Here is a 20,658-nt window from a genome sequence, read left to right as displayed (position 1 = left end):
AGATCTAGGATATTTCATGCAGTTGTGGCCACTGCAGAGGGGGAGGCAGTGGGGGGACCTGATGCCTTTACACATGGCTAATTCAGGAAGAAGAGTTGGGAGGTGCAGTCCACATGGTGTAATAGAATACTAGATTTGATTTTTGTTTGTCACACTGGATACTCACGATGGAGATTTCCTAGTTTTATACTTACAGCCATACATACAAAATTACTATAATTGATTTATTTTTGGCCTTTTAACTTTAGAGCTTTCTGTCTACAGGAGACAAAAAGGGGCAAATGACAGAAGCCCTCTGCAGCACTGCTCATGAAGATCAGTGTAAAACACTCTTTTTCTTGTGTTCCACCTCTGGAACAATAGGACATTTTAATTTTGAAAAAAAAATAGTGACAGGGAAATCCAAATACATTCCTTTGTTTTTCTTTACTACACCTACAGATATTCCGACTGCATCATAACAAAGAGGATGGAAAAAAGAAGAGTCCAGCAAAAGAATAATAAAACACAATAATATGGAAGACCCCTATATTTGATTTCCCTTTTTGTAGTTTCTCCTGCAAGCAAAATCCTTCTTTATTACAAGTAAAGTCCAGTTCTAAATGTCTCATGGCTTTAAATGAGCTGCAGGACTATGGATAGGTTACCCTAGTTTGTATGATTGATGTGCTGATGCAACTCCTCTACCTGAGAAGAGAGGAAAATAGCATAAATGAAATTGAATTCAGGTCCAGGATCTTCAGATGCAAACAGAGACATTCGAATGATGAATATTACTCTGAGTGACAAATCATATCCACAGCAACACAGTACTCAGGACTCTACAAAGGAACTGACTACATCAGCAGATGATCTAAAATCCGGGCTGAACAGCAACCTTCATCAGCACAGGTGACAGCTAAAATTAGCATTGAGAAAAACTGATGAAAACATGACTGTAAGGTCCCAAGATGAAAAATAGATTATTCACTGTCAGAGAGAACAATAGGCAAGACATAAAAATGGTTACAAGGTGACAGTGCATATAGTGGAAGCAACTAAAGAAGAAAATAGCAGTAGAAGTGAAATCAAACCCCCTTGGGGAAAACACAATCATCAGGGATAAAAGGATGGAGACAGTAACATGAGGGTGAAAAAAGGAGAAGAGAGGGATTGAGACTAAAGTTATACCGCAGAAAAAATTGCGGCATGTGAGAAAGACATTGGACAGCCAAGAAAATGAGAACTATCAGCATACGAAGGCAGTTACTGTAAAAAGGGTAATGGCACCAAATATACCAAACACAAAGATGTCTAAGGAAGGCCCTGCTCTAACAAAAGAGACCGCAACCGTCTGCCATACTAATGAAGTTGCTTAGATCATGCAAGCACTGAATATCTTAAGGAGACGAGGAAGACTGCTTACCAGATATGCCGCCATCACTACCCCTGGGCAAACAATGGAAAACAACAYGCCAGCAAATATATTTACTAAGAGTATCTCAAAGGTAACTTCTGGCTAACTTTCTCTTATCGCATAGCTACTACTTCTCACTGAGCAGCCATCTCCTCAGAGAGATTCACAGCTCCGCGGAGGCTGGGTAGCCACAGTGTTTGCATTGTTTGCAATCAAACACTTTGCTTGCCATAGAGCAAAACTGCTTACAAATCTTTTGTTAAATAAATATGAGAAAGTATATASTCTAGGAAATTGCATTCAGCTGAGAAACACTGCACAAGCAAAAGAGATGTTACATTTGGTGAGAAAATTATATGCTGCGAATAATTCATTCAGCTATAATAAATAGCCTCAAAAGAGGAGGTCAGTAAAACCCTGGTGAAGGATATTTTTATCATCTATTTCATATTCATTTCCAGCATAACTGTTATTACTTTATGTGATACTATAACAGCCACAGACAGCTGAAATAAAACAGAAAATGACAATGAACAGGTTCCCCATAGCATTCAGTGCCATAAATTAACATTAGGGGATATGCTTTATTTTAGTATGGGTTTCTTGATATCCACGAAGCCCATCTAAGGTCAATACAAATTGCTAGGGAGGGGAGGGAGAAAGAGGAAGCAGGAGGGGAGATGAGGAGAGAGGGAAAACAGCACATTTTAATTCCAATGCAAGTTACAGTATCTCAGTTTTCCCTCCTTGCAAATGGAATTTCTTAAATGTTTGGGTTTAAAAGCAAACAAACAACCCCCCCCCCAACGTTTTTTAAATGTCTGTTTTTAAACTAGGAAATACTGTGCTATATGATAGTAGTATATTTCAATTGTAAATTGGTATATGGYATGAGGCAATGTAAACTTTGAAGCTAAATGGCATTTTAAAACAAAATCCTGAAACATCTGATTCAATAAGGTACATTAAGAGACACATTTCCATTTGATTTTTTCTGGAATTGAGTCATTCTTGCAGAACATTTCAGTGTAGATGAATATATGATTTTTAGATAGAAAAATCTTCTCGGCAAGTGTTTAGCCAGTACTGGTTGTAGATTTTCACTGTGTTTGAATTAGCCTTGCCGCATATCATGCAGGGTACCTCAGTGCCTTGTCCTTTAGGCAAAGTGGGAGCACTCTGTTGGCAAGGATAGCACGGCACTCACCCCGAGGCGATGCCTGGTCCTGCGTGCCAGCCGCGCGACGCCTGCTGCGCGCAGACCTGCTGAACCCAAGCCAGCGCGTGAGGCACTTCAGGGGCCACAGGGCAGGCTTGGCCTCTGCAGGAAGGAGGATTTACACGGAAGAAGGAATCAGCATCCTTCAGCACTTTACGTGAGGCAGGGATCTTGCTCAACAAGGAGATTCACCCCCATCAGCCTGCCCCTGCTCAGCAGCCTGAGCTCAAGGACTTCGGTTTTCACATACAAGGAATACAGAGCTGAGAGAAACAAACCCAGTGCAGGGGCCCAAGCTGCGCCGCACTGCGGGTGCGCTCGCGCAGACCCAGCATCCCTCCATGGGAAACACCAGCATCTGAAAGGGGCCTGGAAGGGAGGAGGCGAGTGGGTGGAGGGACCGTGCCAGAAAGGGATGTGGCAGAAGGGAGGAGAAGACAGCRAGGAGCGTGCAGCCACCGCTCCATAAGTGGCGTGTCCAGCCTGTGCCCATGTCCCAGGAGGGGAGCTGTCCCCCGGCCCAATACTGCCCTGCTCCAGCCTCAGCTGCCCGCACCCCACGCATCTCCTGGGGGCCTATAGCAGCAGCCTCCCACACGCTTTCTCTCAAATAAAACAMCTCCCTTACCTTGGTGAAGGTCAGGCAGTCCTTGTCTTGATCTTTATCCTTTATTTCAAAGTCRTAAAGTGCTTTGCCCTGAGGTGGAGCTTGTGGGAGAGGCTTGATACACTGGATGTAGCTGGCAGGGAAGAAGCCGTGGTTTCCATTGAGCTCCCCGTGGTACCAGTTCTCATCCACCTTGCGCCGCAGTATGATGATGTCCCCCTTGTTGAACTTGAGGTCTCCGGGCTCTTTTCCCTCATACGTGTACAGAGCTTTGCCATAGGGCAGCTGAGAAGCACTCTGAAAAATCAAAATAAGCAACAGCTGTAAGTAAACTCAAATCAGCACCGATTTCCTTCTTCAAGTCCCCTTCAGGTGGCAACAAACTGATCATCAGTGACTAAGTTACCCCAATGACTGCAGCCTACTGCTACATAACACCATACAATGGGTCTTAYGTGAAAGCTAGAATAAGTATGATACTAAGACGGCAAGTTGTTATGTCAGAGCAGGCACTGCTGCTGTGAGAAGGCACTAAAGTTTTCTTGAAGTTCAGCTGAAACCCACAGAATCTCTCACACAACCAAGCAGTATCTGTTAATTTGCAAATTACACTATGTAAGCAGGAATTTCTGACTAAACAAGTAAAGCATGACATGTCTAAAGATAAAATACTAATAAAAGAATTAGCCCATATAGTATTATATAAAATAAAATCATAAAACATTTGGCCTTCAGGCTGTCTTTGGTTTCTAAAGCACAGCAAGATAAACAAAAGTTTGAAGATTCACAGGATTTTGAAAGTTGGCAAGTTGAAAATTTTTCATTGTGTTTGTTTGAGCAACTCCAAACATTTTTGAGTTTGAAGCTTTTAGTTTAGCTTTTCATTCTGTAACCAAATACTCTTACTTCTTTCAAAATCCCCAAGTCTCATGCTGTTCATTGAGGGCTACTCTAAACAGTTATAATATTCTTTGTTGCTTCTGAGTTAATGTCCCTGGGGAAAAAGCAGAATAGGCAGAATGCATCAAATCATTCTCTTAGAACTAAAAAGAGGTCCAAGACTTTTGCTCTCATTAAAATAAATAAATAATTAAAAAAAAAATCACAGCATAAGGGTAAAAAAGCCTAAAAAGTGAATAGTTCAGCGTGGAAGAAAACAGAAAACAGAATTCTGTTCTAATGGAAACTACCTGACTGTGCAGAATTCTTCCCAGAGTTCATTTTAGCCTGGTGCAGGATTGTTTCACTCAGGCTGTGACTACATGGATAATTTTTTGGTGGAAGTGCCAGTTTACTCAGCCCTTGCCCTTGCACTTCCCAGATGCTTGCTCCCCTTCCTGCTGCATCTCACAGAGCAGGCAGTATCTGTGTTGGACACAGCTGCCTGTTGGTTTGGGGCCTATGGCACAATAGCTGCTTAACAGACAGTGTGACCCACTGGGGGGGCACTGGGGGTGAAAAGGTGCATTGCTGTGTTATCCTATGACATTTTTTATTTTATTTAGCCCGATCTAAGAGTCAATTTGCAAACCTCAGCACAAATATGCAGCAGCATGTACCACAGAGAAAGTAATACTTAATGGGCTCTGTAAAGTCAGCCTTTCATGAAAGTTTTTTTTAGGGATGTGTTTATAAATATGACATCTTTTTCTGTTGCTTATGGGGTGTCCTACAGAGATAATGAAAATGAAAAATATATTTAATAAAATAACCTGGTATTTCCCAGGGTGTTTCTTGTGCCTGTACTTCTGGATGGCATCTTTTCTTAGCGTTCATGTGCATAAGAATAGCACTCGATACTTTCAGTAGGGACAAGAGGTGGAGTGGCCTGACATTTCTCCACCCCAAGCAGAAAATGAGATGCTGGATTTAATTTTTTGATCTCTTTCAAAGCACCAAGCAGAGGCACTTTTAGACACCAATGGGTGCACTAAGTGGACCACTGATCTGCCCTGGTATGGCAGTTTTTATGCTCTTATACCTGCATCTTTCTGTAAGACAAACAGAAGCAGCAGCGTACAGTTTATCCTGCTTTCCAGCACAGTGTCTCATGTCTGGTTCTCGACACCATATGGTCACTGCAGCACACAGATACCATACTGATCAAAAAGTAGGTTCCTGAGTGCATCTTCACACACAGGTGTTAACTTACTCACTTTATTAGGAAGGGATTTAGTAGTTGTACAGATCTTGGAAAGCACATGCAACAGATCTCATCTACATTACAACGTAAGGGAGTCAGTCAAACAGGCACAGCTATAGAGTGCTGTGTTGCCTGGGCTGGGATTTAATTTCATTGAACTGTGTCCCCAGCTCTCTGCTTTCTCATTACCAATTTATCATTCCTCTTTTTTCTCCGTATTCTTTTTGATTTTGCCATATATGAACRAAGGTACCCAGTTAAAGACCAATATTTTGGAAGCACCTTCAAACATAACAAAAAGGAGTAAAAACACAGACAAGAAAATCAACAGCCAGATAAAAAAACGTGCATCAAACAGCTTCTGCCAATTCAGTGGCAGCATCCTACTGATATTTTTCTCTCTGCCAGGACGGTTATTTCCCTTGACACCAAAGCCTGCCTCTCTCCCCAGCATTTTAAAGATTAAGCATGCAATACCATCAAGGTAAGACAGAGATTGCATTACCTATTGGAAACTAGGAGAAATATTAAGCTGAAAGAAAGACTACAGAGCTATGTAGTAATCCAGAAATAAAAGATTCATTACTTTAACTCATGCTGAGAGAAGACAATTTATCAAACAGTGAGTAAGACCTCTGCCAGGTATGCAATGAACCACTGCTGATTCAGGCACAAGCCTGGCAACCACGCTCTGTATCAGTTACCAAAGATGGGGCCTGCTTATTCCCAAGATCTTTGCAGGAATTCAAGGTCAGATCACTTTCTTTTCTTTTTAACCTCCTTTACTTTTTAAGCCTCATTTTCCTGTGTTAAAAGTGAACAGCCCTCAGAGTTACAGAAAAAGAAACTGGATTCTAGTCAGTCTCACCCGTCATCAGTAAAATTCTTGTCCTCCAAGTGCTTGGCCTTTATTACTAATTAATGGAGCTGCTTAGAAAATTAGTAAGGTGTTTGTTTATTCTTTAACCTGATGAAAATGCAGACTTTTAAGCAAAATAAACAAACTGAAATACACAGATTTTAGTCCCAAATTTTGATTTGAAATCTGTCATTGTTTTATTTGGAGACCCTAACATGGCATCCCATGGAATCTGCAATTTAGGTGCTTTGGGCTCCTGTTCTCCTCTATGGGCTGGACTCTGTGCCCAGAGCTGCATATGCCGCACCACAGCAGTGCACCCAACTGGGGCTGATTGGGGAACATGTCATCTGGCTGGGGAATGTCCTCCACAGAGAAGAATCTGGACGTAAGGTACTTAGGCAACAACTACCAGCGGGAAGGTGCTTCCAAAATAAAATGTTTCAACTGGCAGCTAAAGATTTTTAATTCTGAGCCACAGCTTTCTGATTAAAAAAAAATGTAGAAAGCATTTTTTTTAAATAAAAATGTTGTTTAATCAGAAAGATTTTCTCCCATGTAATTCTGACCTAATCACCCCCTGTTTGTTTCACTTGAGGCCCCTCATTCAAAGGCAAGGCTATCAGCCAGGACTGCTTGCAGACTCAGGGACAAACCCCTGAGAGACTGCACTGGAAGTAAGCCATTCTCATTTTCTCTTTGGAAATTTTGTCCCATGCCCTGCCCTATTTCCTCTCAACTTTTTGTCCCACACAATGGCACTTAGGGAAACATTAGTATCTTCAGTGAGTCCAGATGGTCTTCCTTACAAAACTTCTAAATCTAAAACAGACTGCGAAGTATCATTTAAAGGAATAACTCGGCATCAGACTAAAGAAAAACAGAGGCAGGCGACGGTTTTGGTGGAAGGCAGTGAAAAGCACATAAGGACGCTCCTGCAGCTGGAAGGATGTGGAGAGCTTACACTTTCATCTTGGTCCCTCCTTCAGCTCCTCTTTTTTCYCCGTCTCAGGACAGCCCTTGGGCAGCACTACAGCAACAGTGAGGTGCAAACCACCAAACCGCACTATCCTCTCGTCGTCCTCTTTATCCCTGGCTCCTCAGCCAAACCTTTTCTTGGCTGTGCTCCCAGCTTGGGGCCTCCTGCAGTGCTGCGTCCCAGGAGCAGGACACAGCTCCCCAGTGTGCCTCCAGCCGTGCGGCGCTGCCCACGCCGGTGTCCCTTTCCAGCACACGCGGCCGACGTAGCCCTTCATTGAGCTCTAGCTGTGCCTTGCGTCATCCTGCTGCTCTTCCCGCAGCACCGAACTCTGCTGTGGTCTCTGCTGGATGCGAGGGGCRGAGGGGACCAAGAACAGCCTCGCTGCCCCGCTGGGAGCACGGCAGAGACCGCAGGGAGGGGGGAGAGCTCAGCCCTGTGCCGTCCATCCATCGCCCGACACCTCCTCGACACCAGCTCTTGACCTGTTCTCCTGCGCTCCCTCACTGCGCTGACACCCCCTGCCATTAGCTCTTGCCCATGTTTCCATGAAATCTCGTCAGGCATAATACCGGCGGCTTCAAAATTAAATGGCCTCTGCATCTGACAGTGTATTAAGGAATTGATTTGCCCTGTAGATTTACTGTTAGGTTAACTGGAATTCAGCTAGGATGTGTATTATATTTCAAAACTCCATGTGCACGTGTATACAACAAGAGAAACAAAGACAGAAAGAAGGGAAGGAAGTCACGGTCAATGGCAAAGGCTAGCTTCTTTTCCTGCCAGCAAATGCACATTGGCACAAAGCTGAATTCTGCCAAAGGTTTCTTTTCTTTTTTCAGCAATCAATACTGACGTAAAAGCCTGAAGCGTTAATATTCTGAAAGCCCCCCTTGCAGAAGACTTAATGATATGTTGGCAACTCAGTCATTCTGCATTTGTGTTTCAGCAATGTCAAATGGCAGCAGTTAAGCAGAAACCTGCTGGCAAATTGACAAACAACAGCCATGAAGCAGTTAACTGGCAGTGCTGGAGAATTTTTCATTACATATCCCAAAGAACAAAAGGAGGGGAAAAAAACTAAACATGCTTGTTTCCAATTCTCCCAGTAGAAAGTTTTGCAGAGCACAGGTAGAGTAGGTCTTAAGTTTTGAAAAGTTATGGTAAAGAGAGATTTTGTTAATATGCTTCAAAGCAATGCAAGTTTGGAATATGTGTCAAAGCTTGCCAGCTTCTTCACGTGACACTCGATGAAGGGGGTTACTGTTAAAAAAAAAAAGGCCTGACGCTTGCCCAAGTCCAGTGCAGGTGCCTACAAAACATGCTTTTGCTATCTCACACTATTTGGAAGTGAAAATAAAAGCTTCACTGTGCATGCAACAATTTTTTCTTGAGACAGCAAACAGAGCTTAGATGTTTAAGTTTCTGTATCTGCATATAATTAAGGAGGGTGTACACTGAAGACAGCATCAAAACCCCAACTATAAAACCATCAGATACTGGAAAGATTTGCTAGCTCACAAGTACACAAGAGAAATGTCCAAGACCAATCCTTAACATCAGTGCATAGCATTATATAAGAATTCAAAAATAAAATACAAAGGGGCAAGGCCTCCAGCTACCAAACACAGACAGAAATACTGTGACCCAACACCTGAAAAATAAAGTGTATTGTAGTTCTCTCATGCTTTGCTCAGAACAAGTTTGTGTGCAGACTCCTAAAACCCAAGAAACCCCGTGAGGCCTTTTAAAGTACAGCTACAACTCCTCTCTCTGGACCAGCAGAGCCAAAGAGAGAAGGCTGTTTTTCTATTGTGCAAAAGTCACATTTAACGTTGAAGGGTAATTTCCCTCGCCCACGCTTTCCTTTGTGTGGCTCGAGCAGCGCAAAGAGGGATAACCTCCGTCGTCTCATTGCTGCAAGGGGTTCCCCTGCCGCCTGCGGATTCCCAGGCAGACGAAGGTCTGGCGTGACCGCTGCCCCGTGCCGCGCCCACGCCGGGGAGGCAGCACGCGGGCAGCAGCGGGGGCCTGCACCGCTCTGCAACTTCACCTGGGGTCTGCTTTAGGAGGATGAAGAGAGGAAAGAAGCAGGGCAATGCAAAAGATTTCCTGGCAGTTTTTAACCCCCGCCCCTTCCCTCCACTTCAGGTGTTTTGGTCATAGTCAAAGCTAGAGGTGAGTGGATGAAATCAAACAGCCTGAGAACATCCTGCTCTAACAGCCTGGTAAGAACATTGCTAGCGACAGTAATTTTCTTTTAGAGCGTACTTGAGAGTCATCTTAACAAATCATACTGGCATATTGCTTGTTGCAGTTCTTCAAATTTCTCCATTGTCTCCATATCCCCCAGCCTCCAAATACATTTCTGAAGAGTCTGTTTCTCCCAGTGAATATTCATTTATCTCAGCTGGCCTTCACGAAGTATCGCCAAGCATAAACACCCAAACCAAATGAAAAATCTATTAATAGTCACATCCGCACAGAAAGAAAAAAGTCAAGAAAAGCATGTACATCTGAGCAGCACATTATAGTTAAACACAAACCACCACTATAAGGCATAAATAATAATTAAAATACATATTGTTAATTTTTKGCCTCATTACTCAGAAGCATCACACAAATCTCTCAGTCTATGCAAGCAAGGATTCAGTGGCGACACTGGGGATTGCATTTATGCCTTCCAACTAGTAGGAAGCTCCACATGAGCAGGTTGGGTAACACTTCAGCATATGGTTTCCTGTCATGTGTAACAGCTTCTCACAAATCACATCAGCTGTGCTGGAGAGGACAGGGATTGTACCAACAGGATTTTTGAGGAGCAGACTGGGTGCTTCAGGTTATTAGCACCTGGATCTCTGCATTGAAAGCACCCATTTAAATCAGTTGATGGTGACTTAAATCACCAACATAGAATGCCTGCTCAGTTCCCTTTGGGATAGAAAAGCGGGAGATGATCTGATAGACAGAGTGGGAGTAGACAGCGGTAGTACAGCAAACACCTCAGTTACTTTGGCAATAACAACTCTGCCAGACTTGATAAAGGCCAAAACATGAAGGGTGGCAGGGACTGTGCACTACCCCCTTGTACCTAGCTGTCGACCCCACAGACCTGTCCCTGCCTGTGCCACATCTCCCCYGGGCACTAACTGCTGATAACGACAGTCACTGTCAGTTTAACATCTTTCAGGAGCAAAGTATTTAACTTAAATCAGTCAGTTGGTGCTTAAAACAGTTCTCTTTTTAGTCAACGCTATGAAGTAAGAGGCAGCACTTGCACACACCTMCTGTAAGAGGTTCAGATTCTGAGACACAAAATGATTTGTCCACAGTAGCATTGAGGCTCTATGGCTGAGCCCAGAACTGAGGTAAATCCCCTAAATCCTAGACCATTGCCTTGAACCACAGAAATCACATGTCCCTCAACTGCAGGTCTCTCTAGCAAGCTGGACAGGTCACTTATCCTTTCTTCTGCTTCTGTAAATTGGGGGCACCAAAGCCTGGCAAGACCTTTTATTCTCATTTTACAGATACAGAAAATGAGGTAGAGAAGGCATGGGGAGGAGAGGGAGGGAGGCAGCAAGGAAGAGGAAGGCATTAAGTGACTTTCCCAGGCTCACTTAGAAAGTCTGCAACTGTTCCACGGCCAACCTGTGGCTCATGCCCCTGCTCTCCAGCTCCCCAGACTGAAAACAGGGCAGAATGCAATCGTCTGAATAAACAAGGGGGCTGACTTGCTGGGGCTGGTTTTAGCCAATGCAGACACCAAAAGGCATAGCAGCGTAGGATCTGCGCCCTGTAGAGTTCTAAGTGGCTTCTGCCGTAAAGAGGAACTTTCAGGATGAAAGACCACAAATCATCATTATTTCTCAGAGCAAAACCTCTTAAAATGGTTTGTCTTATGTACAACAATTTAAAGGAACTATTGCCCCCTGGGTCACCCGACTTTACAGATCATGTCTGTGACACTGCAGCGTTTGCTTTCACAGAAGGTTAGTAATAGGAAAATTAATCAAAGAGAATCTAATTTTGCACAGCGTAGCAAACAAAAAAACAGCAATATGCAATTAGTCGGCTCTGTGTGAACTGTCACTTGAAAAACACAGTTTGAGGGTATAAACATTTAAAAATCAACTTTGAGAGTAAAAGTAGTTAAACTGACAATTAGAAACAGCACCATAAAGAATGAAAACTGAATGTAAACCTTATACCCTGTAAAATGTCGTACTATATAAATAGCCATATAAATAGTAATAAATCACAGTAAAAAAAAATAATTAAATGTCTACCGTTTCGCTTAACTAAGGACTTAGTCATAACTATTAGGCTCTGATCTTGGCTGATGGTGCTGGCTGAAGTCCTTGTGACATCCCGGGGACACAGGCAGACAACAGACGCTGCAGCTGCACAGCTCTGACCGGGAGGAGGAGGTGAAATGCTTCTCTAAACCTATTTTAGGGGGGCTAGAAGTCCTGAGGAAGTGGTCTTTATACACAGAGAGGAAGTGCCCAAACAGTTTAGGAGCCTAGCTCCCATTTTCGGAGGTGACTTTCGCAGGAAGATACCATGGGAAACATGCTAAACCTATTGAGGCAAAATGAAAGCTAGTAGGTACAACATCGTTCTAGTGCATAGGCTCACCCAAAGAACGCGAAAAAAACAGTGTATTCATCTGTTACTGTCGCGTGAAGGGAGGGAAAGGGGTAATCAACGTTTGCCTGCCAGAACCCTCCTCAAAAGGGCTTTCACTGGATCAGGTTCAGAAAGTTCAACAAAATAAACAATTTATTAAAGCGACAGATCAACAGGTTCAGGATTGCCGGTGATAAATGCACTTACTGCAACAAATTCTACTTTTTCTGAGCTCAAACTGATAATTAAGCGCTTTCAACAACGGTATTTTTCCCGGGGTAACGTCCGACGTTGTCGGAGGCACAGACCTTACCAAAAGGCGTCCCTGTTTTGGGGAGGAGAGAGGTCCAGGCCCGTCGACCCGTCCGTAGGTTGGTGTTCTCGTCCTCCAAATGGAGGAACATTTATGCACTGAATTTAGACTCTTGTCGAGGTGGGGCTGAGTCAAACGCTGCGGGATGTTTGGTCCTTGTCGAGCTCAGCAGAGGGTGTCAATGGCTGCTGGCCTTTATTTTCTTTTGACCCTATCAACAACACCAGGCTGCAAGACTCCTGCCTTGCCCCAGGTGTCATTTTGGGTAGAGCAGTGTCAAGTGGCAAGACCTCCACCTCGCCCTGGGCGTTGTCTCACCCCTCACCAGCATGGGCATCAGGCCGCAAATCTCCCTTTGTATTCACTGTTTACCCCACGGCAGGGAGGATCACAGATAATCACAGACCATTATCCCACATCATCACACTAGAAAAGCAAAGAATGTTTTTAATTTTGTTCAACAACGGGCAAACAGAATACAAACTATTCTTTAAAGCGAACAACATCAAGGTTATTCTGTAGTTTATATGGCAAACAGGCTCAACTTGTATTTCTCCTTATAAGGTCCATCTTTGTTTCAAAAAATGTTTCAAACTTTTGCTTGGCAAATGCATTGATGCTTGCAGCACAACTGAGAAAAACAGCTGGATTTCCACTGCATTGCTTTACCAAATAGGTATGTTTAGGATCCTCTGCTTTACCAAAATAAGAGTTCAGTTTTACAGTGCAACACTGTTATCTTAGGAAGTTTAAAAACTTGAATGCAAGAATGTCCCATGCAGAGTTATTCCAATTTCACAATCACAACTAAAATAGCTTCACACGTTCAGCACCTCTCAGGCCATTTCAGCAAGTCACTCAGTATCTATCAATATACATTCAATATACATCGAAAGACCTCTTTTTCCTAGTAAGGCATTGTTTAAAGTGAAGTATTCGCACCCTACGTATACTTCTAGGATTGCCAAGGTCAGGTTAGATTTCTAAGCGTGAATTCACAAGCATTGCTGCCTAAAGCATCCATGGGAAACATCAGCCAGCTGTTTCACCATGTCAGCATAATGTCTCTCACATTCTGCAAAACCTGAAACTTTCCAGATTCTGTAGTCTTTAATAAGTTGTACTGTCAACACAGAGCTGGCATAGTAGGTCAAATTCTGTTTTCAGTTAAACTGCTATAATCCTGTTAATCTTGATGAAGTGGCATGGATGTATAGCAAATTCCTATACAATTTAGCATTTTATCTTGCAATTAATCTCCTCTGAAACAAAGCGGAATGGCTGACAGCCTCTAGCAAGGAAAAAATTTAGTGATGTTTTATATGCTGGTGATAACCTTTACAAAGTCTAGGTATACTCTGAGAATCTGTCTCTTTTTCATCTTTCAGACAGAAAACACTCACTGGCTCCTAAGGAAATATTTTCTCTCTAAGGGCCAGGTTTTATCCTCAGAATCCTGTGCATGGGTCCTTGTGAAATGAATGGGTGCTTCATGCACAGATTTCAGAGCAGAAACTGGTCTAAGAGAAGCCCCAACCAATAGCTGCAAGGACTTTTAAAGTAAATATGCAATGTGGCTTTATGAGAAACCACTAGACTAAATACAACTAGACTAACTGCCTTACAAAGGCAAGCGCCACCAAGTAAGTCCTGAGCGAGGACTTCAGGAACTGGCAGTTGGTTAACACAGAAGAAAAAAAAAAATCTTTTGCTATAAATTAAATGGGCAATCTCACTGCAATGTGCTACTGGAGCCATTGAAAGAGAAAGGACAGCAGAGTCAACTACATATATCCTGCCAGCACCACAAATACAGAGACATACTATAAAACAAACAGAAGTTCCCTTGAGGCTACAACAAAACACAAAACAAAACCTTATATTACAAGCACTACGGCAGTTATATATTTAAGGTTGCCTTGTGTTCTCCATTCAAAGTGTGTCTTAAATCCTTTAAATAAACATGAAATCTCACACTGATCACTCCCCAGATGATACCATTTCAGTTTGGACCACAACCCGCTTTTCCTAGCTCCTTGCCAGAATCCAGCCCTTGCTAGTTGTTTTTGTTAATGAAATGAATTAAAAGCCAGCCCGCTGTACAATTTTTAGAGTCTTAAGTTTTTTTTCAGGCTCCTTCACCTTCACAATGGCAGCATTTACAGCCTCGCAATTTTACACAGTTCTTTATGATGTAGGTCACAACAAGAAAGAGGAACATTTTGGAGAAAATACTGAAAGTATTGCATAAAAGTCCATAGCACAAATCTCTGTTCTAACTGCTTTATTTGATCTTTCCTTGTAGAAGTTGACAAAGCATTACATTTTCCAGTGGTGCCTTTGTAACTTTGCCACCCAGCCTGTTATGTCAGGTTTGCTTTCCAGCCTTTCCACGTCTTACTTCTTGGCTCCTTGCCTGGTGACTCAACTGTTTTCTTAGCAGCAACCCACCCCAGCAGAGTCCCACCTCCTGCCCCAGAGGACTTCATGGGCCGGTTCTGCTAAAACTCCTCAGAGCTCGATTTCCCTCCAACAGATACCAGGCAGGTCATCCCCCAAAGACATCCCTCGCAAACCTGCTTTGCCAGGCATTTTTCATTGCAACTTTTCCTCCGTCTCAGGTGGACAGCAGGGAGGGGAGAGGGGTAAGGAAAGACCTGGAGATGAAGCTGCCCAGAAAAATGGAGCAGGCAGCTGCAGTACAGAAGATCTTTACTGTCTGGCAGAGCTCCCACAGCTCAACAGAGGGAGCCCCACTCCGACGAATCTTACCAGGATTATTACGGGTGGAGAAGAGATTTTATTTTCTTGAATAAACGAAGSCACACCAGGAAAATCTTGCTCCTCCCTTCCATCTTCCCTTCACATACACATTAACTTAAAGTTTGCTCAAAAGCTTCTCCTATCATTTCAGTCACTGAAAATCAAGAAAATCAGCAGCTCAGACATCTCAAGCCACCTCATCAGTCTCAATTCACAAGCTCCAGCACTCAAACAGATATTAACAGCAAAAGTGAGTCTGTTAGCAAAAAAAGGCAAAATAAATCCCCAAAGATATAAAAACAAAACAAAAAATCTTTATCTTGCTGAAGTGAAACAGGGTTGTTCAAACACTGTTTTAGGATCATTCTTCTATACTTGAAACCTGCATTTGCCAAGGAATGAAAGAGTCTCTGAGGGTGCCAAAGTATTACAAGGTTTGTAGAGTGAGACAGCAAGGGTTTTATGGGGGAGCAACCAAGGCAACTGCCTGGGTTTCCCAATAGTAAAGGAGAGGCACTAGGAGAAGGGAAGTGAAGATCCTCTGAGGTGAGAGAGGGATGAAAAAGGGCCCATGCTGAGAGTCTGCCTGTGTTGCTTTCAGTCTAACATCAACAACGGCTGGGAAGCTTGTAAACTGAGACAGGTGAATATGGTGCCATGATGATAAGGCAGCCTTAGTTCAGTCAAAATTCCTATTTAAACCCTGAACAGTTATGCAAAAGATAGTGTATGATTTCCTTACACTGCTTTTATTGCATGCTTTATGATAAATATAGTGCACTATATTCTGCACTATAAAATTGAAAAATATATCTTCTGCTTTCCTCTTGTCTGAAGTTTTCATAAGGCAGCTTTAAAAACCATAGTCTATGAGAACTTTCTGAAGTGGTATTAACAGTTTGATAAACAGTATATTAACTGAACAGTGCCTTCACTGAACTGACAAGGCATTTGACAAATACACCACAGACTGCATACACAATGGAGCTAAATAACATGCTTACTCGGTAGCTCAGTTGTAAACTTCAATAGGTGGATAAATTCCCATGTCACTAGAGAATATTTACAACTGAATCTTATTTATCAGCTGTGTGCTCCTATCAGCAGCCCACACAAATCCAGTTACACAAAACAGCTAAGATTCTTTTTTCACATTTACATGAAATAGCAAAGGCTGGTTTTGCACTGGGACAGACTTTATAGCTAGTAAGAAGAAACTGCATTAGTGATGCTAACGCTGAAATATTTTTGGCTCAAAATGCCAGTGTGAGAGCAGTTAGCTCATCCACATCTGCGTCACAGGAACAGCCTCATCGTCCCTTTGCTGTTAGGAATTTCTCAAGTGAGAACACATCAGATCTCTCCATGCTCTTGTCATCTGAAAAAACGAACAAGCCCACCCACTTGCCAGGAATTTAAGAGAGATTATTTTCTCCCTGTTTGACATGCTTACTAGCATTAAAATATCCAGTATCCATTAAAAATGAAGAATACACATTCGTTAAATCACAGAGTTTCAGCTGTGTTTATCAAAAGTGCCACTGTTGTTATTTCTCCCCAATAGCACCTTATTTTGGGGGCTGCCCCCTGCCTCCCCGCACACCGCGTTTGCAGCACCTGCCTGTTCTGCCTTTGCCACCAGATCCCTCACTCAGAAACGACTCATTAGCTACCATTTCCTGACACGCACTGGCTTCACGAAGGCGATTAGGAATCACTTTCAAGCCTAAATCCCGCTGACAGTACAGATTGGCACCTTCTCGTACGCGCACATTAGCCAGCCTCCTGCCAGAAGGTCTTTAATCAGCTCCGGCTTTGATAAGTGCTCAGCAGTTCGAGGAGGCAGCACGCCACATCGCTGAGCCGCACCTCCGCCAATCTCGGAGCGCCGCAGAGGGCAAAGAGCACCTCGCACTCCTGCATTTCAAATTGTCGCCGCCTCCGCAGCCAGAAAGGCCCCCCGCCGAGGAAGGCTCCCATTAAGAACAGCTCGGCTTTTCCCCGAGCTGGAACAAACCCTATCACGTTTTGATGTTAGAAAGCAACAGTAGTTAGAGCAGACAAGGAAAAATTCAAGGAAGATACAAGCCTTCAGAATGCAAATCACGCTTTTATGTCATTCCCCTGAATCCCCCTAGGGGAGAGGAAAGTTGATTATCTACAGAATGTGGGTCAAAGTTATGCCTTAAGGATCTTTTATTGCTTTGAGTGCTGCTGACATATTATGGGGCTCCTTGGTGCCTTTTCAGGTTAATACTTTCAAAGTGCTGTCCCTGTGCATAATAATAATAATAATAATAATAATAATAATAATAATAACAATAATAAAAAAAACTCATTTCCTGCACCCACTCCCAGGAGTTTCATGCTGGATTTAATTGATACTTTCTCCTGTACTCTGCTGATTAAAATGAATGCTACACATGTTTGGAAGTGCCTCGGATTTCGAACTCTGCATGGTTTCTAATTAAAGGGACACACACAGGATGCTTGCGCTACATTTCGCTCCTCTGTATGCCTGTTATTATTACATGCATTTCAGCAGCAGTCAAAAGAATCTCCTCCACCTCACATAATAGGATCTGGATTTAGACTGGATAATCACCAGTGGTTGATCTGGGTGAAAAATGTCTTTAGAAAAGGGGGAAAAAAGGCCTGGGATGTAACTAGCCCTCTGACATAGACACCAACATTAATGACCTAAGTGTTTGAATTTCTGGATAACCTGGAGTATATACTACCCAATGTCAAGCACTGCTGCTAATAAAGTACAGCAGAACAATAAGACCTAGATCAACAAGAACAAAAGAGCAGAAGAGGGGTTGTCCATAATCTGCAAGGACATATACGAGTGATTAAGTAGCACACAACTGTCTGGGGAGTTATGCAGGTCTCTGTTGCTACAGCCAGCTCACTTGATTTTAGGACTGACTCTCTCTCCAGGGTGAAGTTCATCAAAGGACTTGTTACACTCTCAATCACATGTCTGAGCATCTTGACATATTATTCACATATCTGACATATTCCTCTATCGCCTGCGCTTTGTGCTTCCACACAGCATGGCCAAAGCTGGAGACATCCTCAGGTTCAGCACTTTCTCGAGCCACAACACTGCTCGTGCCGTGAGGTGGGCTCTAGTGCTCACCGGTGGGGTCCTGAATGGGAACATGGGAGAAACCACACAGTCTGGCGCACCCAAAGATGCTCTCATGCCTTCGCTTCACCCTGTGGTTCAGACGAAGTCTGCGTGGCTGGAGAGGGCATTTATCTGGGGGGCTTCTGATGCTCAGAGAAGGAGGAAAGGGCAGGAGTGGGTGAGTCTCAGCTCTATTCCTCACACCCGCCCCTACTGGCCATCTCCCTCCTTCCCAGCTGCCTGGCCTTGGCTCATCTTGGTGGTGAATATTTCATTCCTGGGCATAACTGCCTGACTTCAGGTACAAGCTTTTGAGATATTGCTCAGCTTTACCCTCAGAAGTCTCATGACCCAAAAGCCCTGGGAAAGCAACCAGCATTGAAACCTTGCCCCAGTTGCACCTTTGCATCATCAGCACCTGCATCTGACATCAACAAAGCTGCACAACGAGACTAATACCCCTATTTCTCTGTAAGAAAAAATGGGGCTGTGAAGATCAAAGGGGAAAGTATTTCACATATATTTGCTATGAATATAAAGCCAGCTCATAAACCCTGTCTTGCAAAGCTGTACAGTAAYTTTGAAAACTGCAGCTACTATTTACTAGATGCAATGACCTTAGCATTTTCCAGGGCCTGCTTCCAACTTTGCTTGCATGAATGTAAATAAATCAAGAGCTCCCCCACTGACCATAATGAAAGTATTCCTGATTGTCACTGTTGTGATATCACAGTCAAGTTCTATGGCTAGTGACACCAGGGGAAATCCTATGATAGTGATTGATAGTGATCCAATACTGCATTGCGTGCATCTTTTTTTACCACTGAATAACTTCTAAAACATGGGATGCATTTGCTTTCAGAATGTCTTGCAAAATGCTACATGCTATACATAATTCAAAACAGCATTAATGGGATGCCCGGGCATTTCTTTTTCAGATTTAAGAAGATAACTGTCTAATTTGGTAGAATAAACTTTCTACTGAAAKAGCTTTCACTGCTGATAAATAAATGCCTTACAATTAGATACACTGCGCGTTAGCAATAGAAAAAGATTTAACAACAAAGCAGAATAGTGCTGGTGTATACATTTTTATTATTTCTTCATCTTCTGTATGATTTTGAATCCCTTCAGAATAGAATTGAATTCCTGTGCTTCTATCCTGGACTAATGCTATAATCACTAGGATATTGTATAAAAGAAGAGCACTGGCTTCTCCTCTAGCCATGTTATAGAAATGAAGAGTATTTCACTTTTCAAAGACAGATTTTAGGCACCTAACTTCACGAAAGGGATTAGGGCATATATCTCAAAAGGAAGAAGACACTTCAGGCCCTGAGAAGGGCAGAAGTAAGACATACTCCTGTCCTCAAAATTTCTTTAGAAGCTAATTGAGCATACTGGCTTTAGTTGTCTCCTCCTTCAGTGGGCTAACACCTCAGGATCCCAGCCTGCAGAGCAGCTAACTCTTTTCACTGTGTAATAAGCTTAGGTGACCATTTAGGACAGTGGATTCTGGTATGGGAGCCAGACACCTGCAAAACAGGCATGACAACATTGAGCTTCTGAGGTTAAGCATGGAGTTAAGTATCGCTCTAAAAAAATATAAATGTACAGTGAAAAAGACTACATCCTGAATTTCCACGACATCAAAACCAATTAAGCTTTGTTTCCATGCTCATTATGTCTAATTATGCCATCATAATGCCTCCAAAAAGCTATTCATAGTTACATATGTCATGTGACCTCAGCATATTTCTCAAGAATAAAGGTTTGCCTGAACATTTTGTAAAGCAGCAGTAAGCAATTGGGGCAGTGTGGTCAAGTGGCCTCTGTCAGAGCCATCCTCCTTTGWGGAAATGCTGAAGGAAGCTGCAAAACCCCCCTGATTCTCTCTACTGGCAATTGCTCAGCAACGGGAAGTAGAGGAAAGAACTTGAGAAAGGACAGACCTGGGGTCTGGTTTTATGGCAGGAGTGAGCCCATCTTCAGGCAATCTTTCCTGGTTAACTTACCTGCTGGTTTAGCTTCCTGAGCAGAGTCATTAGGTTGTGAGATGAGCACAATGTGCCAGGGTGAGGAAGGCAGTGGGAGCACACACCTGATGGGAGGGCTCGGATGGGGACCCAAACCTCCCTTTTCAATGGCAGACCCCAGAGGGGCTACATCAGCCCAGCCCGACTCTAAAACCACAGCTTCAGTATGACAGTAAGTGATAGCTGCAAGCCTAAGAATGAGCTAGTTTGATCAGATGGGAATTACTTTGCTGAATTTCAAAGGAAGAGAATTTAATTTCCATATTATCCCAGTCCTTTCTTTTCACCACCTTGTCCCTCTGCCTGCCAGAATCTCAACTAAGGAATTGTCCACATCCTGGTTTGAGCCAGAACTCAAAATAATATGTCTGTGCTCAGAAATTACACCTAAGTCCATCACAGCACAACAACTCAGCTGTAATCTCTTAACAGTACAGGCTGGAACAAACCAAGTATGAGCAAATCAAGAATGTGGGGAGGTAAGAGAAAAATCAAGAAATGTTGGACAGATACTCTTTAAGACCACTGGACTCCCTCTAGATCACTCTGCAATCACAAGAAACTTTGCCATTTAT

The 20,658-nt window shown here is 43.1% G+C and overlaps 1 protein-coding gene across 1 annotated transcript in view; it reads right to left on the bottom strand.

Annotated features, from left to right (window-relative positions):
• Positions 1 to 20,092, bottom strand: part of SH3RF3 (SH3 domain containing ring finger 3) — a 109,406-nt gene extending 89,314 nt beyond the window's left edge. The window contains exons 1-3 of the mRNA XM_026055355.1: positions 20,063 to 20,092; positions 5,555 to 5,647; positions 3,244 to 3,519 (exon numbers count right to left, since the gene is read on the bottom strand). Coding sequence (XP_025911140.1) covers positions 3,244 to 3,519; positions 5,555 to 5,647; positions 20,063 to 20,092 — 399 coding nt within the window. The remainder of the gene's footprint in view (positions 1 to 3,243; positions 3,520 to 5,554; positions 5,648 to 20,062) is intronic.
• Positions 20,093 to 20,658: the final 566 nt, after the last annotated feature.

Source organism: Apteryx rowi, unplaced genomic scaffold (genome assembly GCF_003343035.1).
Source record: "Apteryx rowi isolate R43461 unplaced genomic scaffold, aptRow1 scaffold_123, whole genome shotgun sequence".
Lineage (NCBI taxonomy): Eukaryota > Metazoa > Chordata > Aves > Apterygiformes > Apterygidae > Apteryx > Apteryx rowi.
The sequence above is the reverse complement of the archived record's forward strand: the minus strand, read 5'-3'. Positions and strand labels throughout refer to the sequence as shown.